Here is an 11,597-nt window from a genome sequence, read left to right as displayed (position 1 = left end):
ACGCCGAGGTCCTTCACAGTTTTATTTGAGACGACTTTACAACCATCAAGATTAATTGTCAGATTCAACAGAAGATCTCTTTGTCTCTTGGGACCTAGAACAAGCATCTCTGTTTTGTCCGAGTTTAAAAGTAGAAAGTTTTCAGCCATCCACTTCCTTATGTCTGAAACACAGGCTTCTAGCGAGGGCAATTTTGGGGCTTCACCATGTTTCATTGAAATGTACAGCTGTGTGTCATCCGCATAGCAGTGAAAGTTAACATTATGTTTTCGAATAACATTCACAGAGACAAACTGATATCTTTCCGACAGCTAAGATCTAAACCAGGCCAGAACTTGTCCGTGTAGACCAATTTGGGTTTCCAATCTCTCCAAAAGAATCTGGTGATCGATGGTATCAAAGGCATCACTAAGGTCTAGGAGCACGAGGATAGATGCAGAGCCTCGGTCTGACACCATTAAAAGGTAATTTACCACCTTCACAAGTGCAGTCTCAGTGCTATGATGGGGTCTAAAACCAGACTGAAGCATTTCGTATACATTGTTTGTCTTCAGGAAGGCAGTGAGTTGCTGCGCAACAGCTTTTTCCAATTTTTTTGAGAGGAATGGAAGATTCGATATATTTTCTGGGTCAAGGTTTGGCTTTTTCAATAGAGGCTTTATTACTGCCACTTTTAGTGAGTTTGGTACACATCCGGTGGATAGAGAGACGTTTATTATGTTCAACATAGGAGGGCCAAGCACAGGAAGCAGCTCTTTCAGTAGTTTAGTTGGAATAGGGTCCATTATGCAGCTTGAAGGTTTAGAGGCCATGATTATTTTCATCATTGTGTCAAGAGATATAGTACTAAAACACTTGAGTGTCTCCCTTGATCCTAGGTCCTGGCAGAGTTGTGCAGACTCAGGACAACTGAGCTTTGGAGGAATACGCAGATTTAAAGAGGAGTCCATAATTTGCTTTCTTATGATCATGATCTTTTTCTCAAAGAATTTCATGAATTTATTACTGCTGAAGTGAAAGCCATCCTCTCTTTGGGAATGCTGCTTTTTAGTTAGCTTTGCGACAGTATCAAAAATAAATCTCGGATTGTTCTTATTTTTCTCAATTAGGTTGGAAAAATAGGAAGATCGAGCAGCAGTGAGGGCTCTTCGATACTGCACCAATACTGTGTTTCCAAGCTAGTCGGAAGACTTCCAGTTTGGTGTGACGCCATTTTCGTTCCAATTTTCTGGAAGCTTGCTTCAGAGCTCAGGTATTTTCCATATACCAGGGAACTAGTTTCTTATGACAAATGTTTTTCATTTTTAGGGGTGCAGCTGCATCTAGGGTATTGCGCAAGGTTAAATTGAGTTCCTCAGTTAGGTGGTAAACTGATTTTTGTCCTCTGACGTCCTTGGGTAGGCAGAGGGAGTCTGGAAGGGCATCAAGGAATCTTTGGGTTGTCTGAGAATTTATAGCACGACTTTTGATGCTCCTTGGTTGGGGTCTGAGCAGTTTATTTGTTGCGATTGCAAACGTAATAAAATGGTGGTCCAATAGTCCAGGATTATGAGGAAAAACATTAAGATCCACAACATTTATTCCATGGGACAAAACTAGGTCCAGAGTATGACTGTGGCAGTGAGTATTTCCAGAGACATGTTGGACAAAACCCACTGAGTCGATGATGGCTCCGAAAGCCTTTTGGAGTGGGTCTGTGGACTTTTCCATGTGAATATTAAAGTCACCAAAAATTTGAATATTATCTGCTATGACTACAAGGTCCGATAGGAATTCAGGGAACTCAGTGAGGAATGCTGTATATTGCCCAGGAGGCCTGTAAACAGTTGCTATAAAAAGTGATTGAGTAGGCTGCATAGATTTCATGACTAGAAGCTCAAAAGACGAAAACGTAATTTTATTTTTTTGTAAATTGAAATTTGCTATCGTAAATGTTAGCAACACCTCCACCTTTGCGGGATGCACGGGGGATATGGTCACTAGTGTAACCAGGAGGTGAGGCCTCATTTAACACAGTAAATTCATCAGGCTTAAGCCATGTTTCAGTCAGGCCAATCGCATCAAGATTATGATCAGTGATTAGTACATTGACTATAACTGCCTTGGGACTAAGGGATCTAACAATAAGTAGCCCTATTTTGAGATGTGAGGTATCACGATCTCTTTCAATAATGGCAGTAATGGAGGAGGTCTTTATTCCAGTGAGATTGCTAAGGCGAACACAACCATGTTTAGTTTTTAGTTTTTAGAGTTGTTAAGTTGGGAATGTCTCTCTGAAAGTAGTAGCAGCAGCAGCTGCGTCAGACTATGGTCCCACCACAATATGACATAAACTCCTCTATGACCTTTTGCAGCTGTTAGCGGGAGGTTGATTGAGTCGTCGTTAAATCTGGCTGGTTCCTCTTGAAGATGCAGCAGCAGAGTTTGGTCCCTCGTGTCAGGAGCATGGAGTCAGGCCACCTATTGAATTCAGCCAAGTAACCCAAAACACCAAAATGATCCAGCAGGTATGGGATATTCTGAATCATGTAATGGTCAACCAAGAAGAGAGTGGTGAGCTGGAGGATACCAGCCAGGATAAAGAATGTTCCACTGATAAACTTGACTTTGACCCGGGTCCTGTTACTCTTGATGCAAATAAAAACTTGGCCCCAAAGATGGACCCCATCTCTCCTAGAGTACCCAGGATGGAGGAGATGGAAGTGATCGTCTTCAGAGCCCATTTGACCCAACTGGAGGGTCCATAAGAAACTACTATACAGACAACACAGGGCACTAGGGAGACTATCCATCCAAAGGCTCCCAAAAACATGACTCAATCTCACTAGGTGGGCAGGAGCTGCACAGTATGACCCCCATAACCAGGAGCAGGGCCGCTGCCTCCCAGCAGATGTAGAGTGAGGCCCCCAACTCCCCCAAATGGTGCTGGCCGTCCAGGAGACAGCAACGAGCACCAGGATTACAGCCAGGATGAAGATCATTCTGGAGATGATCATTACTTTGGCCTTGGACTTTTTGTTATTGATGTAGTTGGTGCACTTGGCCCTGACTATGGAGACTCCCAGAACCCAGAAGATGATGGCGATGATGGTCATGGCTCGGTCGGCCTGCAGCTTCTGAAGTAAGGCCAGCATGGAGTTGTAGACCTTACACTGCATCAGGTCTCAGGTCAGGTCCCAGGTTACATAAGAGGTGACAATGTTGTAAGGTCTACTACACCTGTTCTATTCGGCACATGTGACAAATGAAATTTTAATTGATTTGAAGCTAGCCAGTCTGCACACTGGCTCAATTAAATTCCATCACTAGTATCTTATATGATCTTATGTTAACACAGCCCAGTGTTTTTCGATATAAATGCACAGAACTGAATTAAGCTTCATAGTCTTCAAAAGGTTTCAGGGGATCTTGTGCAATATTGCCTTATTGCTAACTTCTGCAAAGGAACTTATTCGTTCAGATGTGGGGCGGTATGTGGTTGACACACACTTAACGGAGATACTAGTGACATTCAATTAGATTTAAACTACATGCTGAAAAACCCTTGAGTGTGAAATAAATAATTTTAAGGTACGATCCATGGACTGAAATTAACTATATAATAGACTAAATAGACTAATGATAACAGTTTCATAAACATAGTTGAAATAATTATACACTTTGATACATGTTTCAGTCAGAAGGTCCCAGTCACTGACTGTAGGCTTGTGGTTAACGTGGTGAACATAAACAGGAAATGCACAGCAGCAACCAGGAAACACTTTTTTATTTTTTTATTTGAACATCTTTAACAGGATTAAACAATCAACTACTGATTCAATTATTTCTCTACTTAAATTCATCCCATTTTAAAGAAACATAAAGAGAAGTATCAATACTGTTATAGAACATCAGAGAGGAAACAGTGAGAATATGTCCCTTCATTGCAGTCTCCTCAGGAATTTCTCCTCCCAGTCTAAATTAACTGAATATTTGATCACAATATGTCATAAACTCCTCTTTGACGTGTTAAAGACAAGGTGGAACAATAACTATGTTTCTTTCACAACTGTCTGGTCCCTTACAATATTCTAACATTGAACACAGTGGAGGCTCCTCAGATTAGGAAGGGGAGGACCATCCTCCTCAGTGAAATGTCATGAAAATAGAATAGTGAAACATTAACAAAGTTATCCTTTTTAGATAAAACTGTTTAATATATATTCATATGTCACCAAATCATTTGTTAAAACACACTTTTGCATTGAAGGTCTACAGTAACTTCAACTGCTCTGTCTGGGGTAGCACCATGGTGTAGCCGGAGGACAGCTAGCTTCCATCCTCCTCTGGCTACATTGACTTCAATACAAAACCTAGGAGGCTCGTAGGCCTCACCCCCTTCCATAGACATAAATGGTAATTATGACCACTTCCGGAGGAATTCCGGAGGAATTCATCAATCCAATCAAAACTTTTGATATTCAATTCAAATTATTTTTTTCAATTTACAGGAGAGAGGACGTATATTATAAATATTTTTCTTGGTTTTAGAACTTTATTTTTGTGTCCAGTTTGTGCAATTTATAAAAATTTGCCTTGTTAACTTCAGTAGCTAGCTAGCTACTAGCACAAGTGTGCAGTTTTCTCCACCAGAATGGTAGAATGGCCAACTCTGGTCGAAAGGTGGGTACAGTGACCCGAAGAACATGGATCGTTCAGCAGGCAGCATATAAATGCCCACATCAGGCTCAAGCTTCTGAGAAAAAGCTGCATCGATCAAGACAAAGGTCTGTGTATTCAGACTGCGCGACGCAACGAGAAAGTAAGAAGAAATGGGGATGTTCTCAAGCAGCTTATCAACACCACTGTGTTTTTGGGCCTGAAAGAATGTTTCTTTTAGATGACACTACGAGAGGGAATGTTCCGGCGACAGGGGAAACTACAATGAGCTCGCAGAGGTAATTGCACGTAACAACAATATTTTACTTGCTGAGCTTATCGAACTTTCGACTGTCTTTTCTGGGATGTAGAAAATCAATTCGGAATGATTTGATATCTTCCATCGCAACATCGATTAAAATATTACAGAGAGAGGTTGACGCAGAGCATTTTTTCGCGTGTGCTCAAGTAGGCTTTTCACTTTCCTCTGGAATTTATTTTGCAAAGATTAAAACACAATCACTCCGGACAGAGACAATCAAAAACTGATGATATAAATGTTGCAGCAGTCTAGGTTCACCTAAACATTAGAAATCTGCTGTATGGGATGAAAACTAGACAATTTTTCAGTCTGATCAACTGTAAGCTACTAATAAAGAGCAGATGCATACAGTCTATATGCACTGTCCATTTGGTCAGGGTAACTAATTGGTAACGTTATGTATATATAGTCCATTTGTGTGTCAGGAGAAAACGTGAATGTGATCAAATTTGGTTTATATTCAAAACTGGGCTGGCTAGGCTGCCAATACGTTTTCAATCCAAAAAGTATTAACTGGAATTAGTCCATCAACATAATAGTGATGACAGATGTGAGTAGATTTTTATAAGGCCTACAGTTGCATAGAACTGCATGATGCAAACATTCATAAAGCTCAGCCCTGTGAGTTCTATTGTCTATCAGTTGTTGTCTGTGTGTCTGGGCAGAGGAAATCCCCTTCCTAATCTAGTGTAAATATAATTAATATGAACAAATATAAGGTTGCTGCAGTTTGACAGGGTTTTCATCCCCCCCTAGGGCCAGGAGTTTTTCTCTCAGTTTTTTAAAACCAAGTGACCTGATTTAGGAAAAACTGGTCCCATCATAGCATCATAACTGATTAATCACTGTTATACCTTATAGGGTCCAGAGTTTAACAGATAAGGAAAAACTCCGGGCCCCCGAGGGTAAAAATTGCCCCCCTGCTCTGGGACCTATGGTGCCACCAGTCTGCTTGCAGTTGTCAGTTATCGTCAGGTATGTGGAGTAGAGGTTGACCGATTAATTAGGGCCGATTTCAAGTTTTCATAACAATCAGTAATCAGCATTTTTGGACGTCGATTATGGCCGATTACATTGCACTCCACAACTGCGTGGCAGGCTGACCACCTGTTACGCGAGTGCAGCAAGGAGCCAAGGTAAGTTGCTAGCAAGCATTAAACTTATCCTATAACAAACATAATCACTAGTTAACTACACATGGTTGATGATATTACTAGTTTAACTAGCCTTTGTCCTGCGTTGCAAATAATCAATGCGGTGCCTGTTAATTTATCATCGAATCACAGCCTACTTCGCCAAACTGGTGATGATTTAACAAGCGCATTAGCGTTGCACCAATGTACCTAACCATAAACATCAATGCCTTTCTTAAAATCAATACACAAGTATATATTTTTAAACCTGCATATTTAGTTAAAATAAGTTCATGTTAGCAGACAATATTAACTAGGGAAATTGTGTCACTTCTCTTGAGTTCTGTGCAAGCAGAGTCAGGGTATATGCAGCAGTTTGGGCCACCTGGCTCGTTGCAAATTGTGTGAAGACCATTTCTTCCTAACAAAGACCGTAATTAATTTGCAAGAATTTGACATAATTATGACATAACATTGAAGGTTGTGCAATGTAACAGCAATATTTAGACTTATGGATGCCACCCGTGTCACGCCCTGGCCTTAGTTATCTTTGTTTTCTTTATTATTTTAGTTAGGTCAGGGTGTGACATGGGGGATGTTTGTGTGTTTTTGTCTAGTCGAGGGTGTTTGTAGTGTCTAGGGGGTTTTGGTAGAGTTTATGGGGTTGTGTTCAGTGTAGGTGTTTAGGTATGTCTATGGTTGCCTGAGTGGTTCTCAATCAGAGACAGCTGTCTATCGTTGTCTCTGATTGGGAGCCATATTTAAGGCAGCCATAGGCATTAGACAGGTTGTGGATAATTGTCTATGTCTATGTTGCATGTGTGCACGTAGTTTGTATAGCTTCACGGTCGTTTGTTGTTTTTGTTTAGTTTTGTATTAGTGTTCGTGTTTGTTTCTTCTTCATTAAAAAAGAGAAGATGTATTTATATCACTCTGCGCCTTGGTCCACTCTTTCACCTCAAGACGATCGTGACAGAATTACCCACCACAAAAGGACCAAGCAGCGTGTTAAGCAGCAGCAGGAGCAACATACACAGGATTCATGGACTTGGGAGGAAATACTGGACGGTAAGGGACCTTGGGCACAACCGGGAGAATATCGCCTCCCTCGTGAAGAGCTGGAGGCAGCTAAAGCCGAGAGGAGGCGATATGAGGAGGCAGCACGGAAACGAGGCTGGAAGCCTGAGAGTCAAACCCAAATTTTTTTTATGGGGGGGGGGGGCTACAACGGAGTGTGGCGAAGTCAGGTAGGAGACCTGCGCCAACTCCCCGTGCTTACCGTGGAGAGCGAGAGTACGGGCAGACACCGTGTTATGCGGTAGAGCGCACGGTGTCTCCTGTACGTGTGCATAGCCCAGTGCGGTACATTCCAGCTCCTCGTATTGGCCGGGCTAGATTGGGCATTGAGCCAGGTGCCATGAAGCCGGCTCAACGCGTCTGGTCTCCAGTGCGTCTCCTCGGGCCGGCATACATGGCACCAGCCTTACGCATGGTGTCCCCGGTTCGCCAACACAGCCCAGTGTGGGTTATTCCACCTCCCCGCACTGGTCGGGCTACGGGGAGCATTCAACCAGGTAAGGTTGGGCAGGCTCAGTGCTCAAGGGAGCCAGTACACCTGCACGGTCCGGTATATCCGGCGCCACCTCCCCGCCCCAGCCCAGTACCACCAGTGCCAACACCACGCACCAGGCTTCCAGTGCGTCTCCAGAGCCCTGTTCCTCCTCCACGCACTCGCCCTGTGGTGCGTGTCCTTAGCCCGGTACCACCAGTTCCGGCACCACGCACCAGGCCTACTGTGCGCCTCAGCCGGCCAGAGTCTGCCGTCTGCCCAGCGCCGTCTGCGCTGTCCGTCTGCCCAGCGTCGCCTGCACTGCCCGTCTGCCCAACGCCGCCTGCGCTTCCTGTCTGCCAAGCGCCGCCTGCGCTGCCTGTCTGCCAAGCGCCGCCTGCGCTGCCCGTCTGCCAAGCGCCGCCTGCGCTGCCCGTCTGCCAAGCGCCGCCTGCGCTGCCCGTCTGCCAAGCGCCGCCTGCGCTGCCCGTCTGTCCTGAGCCTTCAAAGCCGCCCGTCTGTCCTGAGCCTTCAGAGCCGCCCGTCTGTCCTGAGCCTTCAGAGCCGCCGTCTGTCCTGAGCCTTCAGAGCCGCCCGCCAGTCAGGAGCAGCCAGAGCCGCCCGCCAGTCAGGAACAGCCAGAGCCGCCCGCCAGTCAGGAGCAGCCAGAGCCGCCCGCCAGTCAGGAGCAGCCAGAGCCGCCCGCCAGTCAGGAGCAGCCAGAGCCGCCCGCCAGCCAGGATCTGCCAGATCCGCCCGCCAGCCAGGATCTGCCAGATCCGCCCGCCAGCCAGGATCTGCCAGATCCGCCCGCCAGCCAGGATCTGCCAGAGCCGCCCGCCAGCCAGGATCTGCCAGAGCCGTCCGCCAGTCATGTGCTGCCCCTCAGTCCGGAGCTGCCCCTCAGTCCGGAGCTGCCCCTCAGTCCGGAGCTACCCCTCAGTCCGGAGCTGCCCCTCAGTCCAGTGGCGCCCTCTAGAAAGGTATTCAGTCCAGGACTCGCTGAAAGGGTCGCCGCTCCAGAGGCGCCACCAAAGCGGGTAGTGACTATGGTGAAGTGGGGGCCACGTCCCGCACCCGAGCCGTCGCCATAAGAAGGCCCACCCGGACCCTCCCCTTCTGTGTCAGGTTTGCGGCCGGAGTCCGCACCTTTGGGGGGGGGGGGGGGTACTGTCACACCCTGGCCTTAGTTATCTTTGTTTTCTTTATTATTTTAGTTAGGTCAGGGTGTGACATGGGGGATGTTTGTGTGTTTTTGTCTAGTCAAGGGTGTTTGTAGTGTCTAGGGGGTTTTGGTAGAGTTTATGGGGTTGTGTAGGTGTTTAGGTATGTCTATGGTTGCCTGAGTGGTTCTCAATCAGAGACAGCTGTCTATCGTTGTCTCTGATTGGGAGCCATATTTAAGGCAGCCATAGGCATTAGACAGGTTGTGGATAATTGTCTATGTCTATGTTGCATGTGTGCACGTAGTTTGTATAGCTTCACGGTCGTTTGTTGTTTTTGTTTAGTTTTGTATTAGTGTTCGTGTTTGTTTCTTCTTCATTAGAAAAGAGAAGATGTATTTATATCACTCTGCGCCTTGGTCCACTCTTTCACCTCAAGACGATCGTGACAACCCGTTAGATAAAATACGTAACGGTTCCATATTTCACTGAAAGAATAAAGGTTTTGTTTTCGAAATTATAGTTTCCGGATTTGACCATATTTATGACCAAAGGCTCGTATTTCTGTGTGTTTATTATATCATAGTGAAGTCTATGATTTGATATTTGATAGAGCAGTCCGACTGAGCGGTGGTAGGCAGCAGCAGGCTCGTAAACATTCTTTCAAACAGCACTTTCCTGCGTTTGCCAGCAGCTCTTCGCAATGCTTGCTTCACAGCGTTGTTTATGACTTCAAGCATATCAACTCCCGAAATTAGGCTGGCAATACTATAGGTCCTATAAGAACATCCAATAGTCAATGGTATATGAAATACAAATGTATAGAGAGAAATAGTCTGAAGACTCATGTTAAAAGGAACCACCAGCTTTCATATGTTCTCATGTTCTGAGCAAGGAATTTAGACATTAGCTTTTTTACATGGCACGTATTGCACTTTTGCTTTCTTCTCCAACACTGTGTTTTTGCATTATTTAAACCAAATTGAACATGTTTCATTATATATTTGAGACTAAATAGATTTATGTATTATATTAAGTTAAAATAAAAGTGTTCATTCAGTATTGTTGTAATTCTCATTATTACAAATATATATAAAAATTGGGTGATTAATGTGTATCGTTTTTTTTTGGTCCTCCAATAATCGGTATCGGAATTGAAAAATTATAATCGGTCGACCTCTAATGTGGATGATCAGGGCGTTATTCAGGAACGTTTCTCGGGCTACTTTGATGTGTCAAATGGGTGAGATGCCAACTCTGTGTTTAACTTCACGGAGAAACATGTTCAAAGCTACGATATCGCAGCTGTAATGGAATGTATCTGCTATTTGTTTTTCCAGCAAAGTCCCCTCCTGTTCCCTGATTTAAGAGGTGATGACCAGTCCACTCTACTACCATTGTCAACTCTGTCCTGACAGGAAATGAAGCAACATCTCATGTGCCCGCTCATCCACTGGCACATTGAAAGTTTCCTCTCCAAGCACTGTGAGTACCCCTATCCATTTTCTCTCATTACTCTATGTAGAGTCAATCACATACACAAACACAATTACATTATTACACATCAATGGTTTTACTCCTTGCTTGGACTAACTCATTCTTAGCTGTTTGGTCTAACTGTGTAGTGTGTTGTGTATTGTTTTTTGTCTTCCCAGACAAGTCCTGTCCTGCACTGAAGTCATTCCTCTGAACACCTCAACGCATGCCTCATACCCTCATTCAATCACTGCTGTGATCCCTTTCCAACACTGTGGTAGTAGCCCTCTCACTCCCATTCCCCATAATATTGTTGTGTTCCAACGATGAACCTGGCCTTGACCCTGGTCCTGTTACTCTTGATGGAGTTACAGCACCTGGTCCCAAAGATGGACCCCATCACTCCTAGAGCTCCCAAGATGGAGGAGATGAGTATGTTGTCCTAGGCACAATATAGAGATAGCACAGGGCACTAGGGAGACTATCCATCCAAAGATTCCCATTCCATCCAAAGTCTCCCACTTTGATGCACAGTAAGACCCCTCCAATCAGGAGGTGTACAGTGAGTCCCCCAGCTCAGGCTTCCCTTCGATCTGCGTGGAGGAGTCGCTGATAATTGATCTGGCTACCAAGGAAACAGGGATGAGGATGAGAATTCCGTCCAGGATGAAAAGTATTGCAGCGATAATGATCAACTTGGCCTGAGATGTTTTGTCTTTGATGCAGTTGGTGCCCTTGGCTCCGACCATGGAGACCATGACCCACAGATCCCCCAGAACCCCCAGGATGATGGTAGTGAGAATCATGGCTCTGGCAGGCTGCAGAACGTATTCCCAATATCCCATGGAGGTGTACACCTTAAATTGTGTCTGTCCCGTGCTTTGTGTCACACAGCTCATCCACAGGCCGTACAAGACCATCTCTGTGTTGGTAAAGTTAGCTGCTAAGAAGGTTGTCTCTATCCAGGTGGGGAGAGCACAGATCACAATGGTCAGTATTAATCCTATGACTCCCAGGGCGATGCCCACGATCTCCACCATTTCAACGATATCCATAATATCCATGCCCATCAAAATACTGTCTCCCTGACTGCGTCTCGTTCAGCTCATTCGTTCACTCCGAAGTTTGTTCCTGAGGTCTTCTGTAAGAATGGAGAGCTGATCCACTCAGAAGACCTCTATAACTACTCGATGCTGTGATGTCACTTAAATATGTTGTCATGGAAACAGACATCCTATTAACACGTATGTGGGGCTTTATGTGGTTGTGACCCAAATGGGTGAAAAACTCTACTCAGTTTCAAACTCATCAAACAG

General features: G+C 44.9%; 1 protein-coding gene and 1 pseudogene across 1 annotated transcript; both read right to left on the bottom strand.

The window, feature by feature from the left end:
* Positions 1 to 2,784: 2,784 nt before the first annotated feature.
* On the bottom strand, positions 2,785 to 3,158 carry LOC120021121 (annotated as a pseudogene).
* A 7,671-nt stretch (positions 3,159 to 10,829) lies between these two features.
* LOC120021120 (claudin-4-like) lies at positions 10,830 to 11,345 on the bottom strand. Its single transcript, XM_038964760.1, has one exon. It carries the CDS (start codon positions 11,343 to 11,345, stop codon positions 10,830 to 10,832), a length of 516 nt encoding a protein of 171 aa, XP_038820688.1.
* Between the last annotated feature and the right edge of the window lie 252 nt (positions 11,346 to 11,597).

Source organism: Salvelinus namaycush, chromosome 26, assembly GCF_016432855.1.
Source record: "Salvelinus namaycush isolate Seneca chromosome 26, SaNama_1.0, whole genome shotgun sequence".
Lineage (NCBI taxonomy): Eukaryota > Metazoa > Chordata > Actinopteri > Salmoniformes > Salmonidae > Salvelinus > Salvelinus namaycush.
This window is presented reverse-complemented; position numbering and strand designations above follow the sequence as displayed.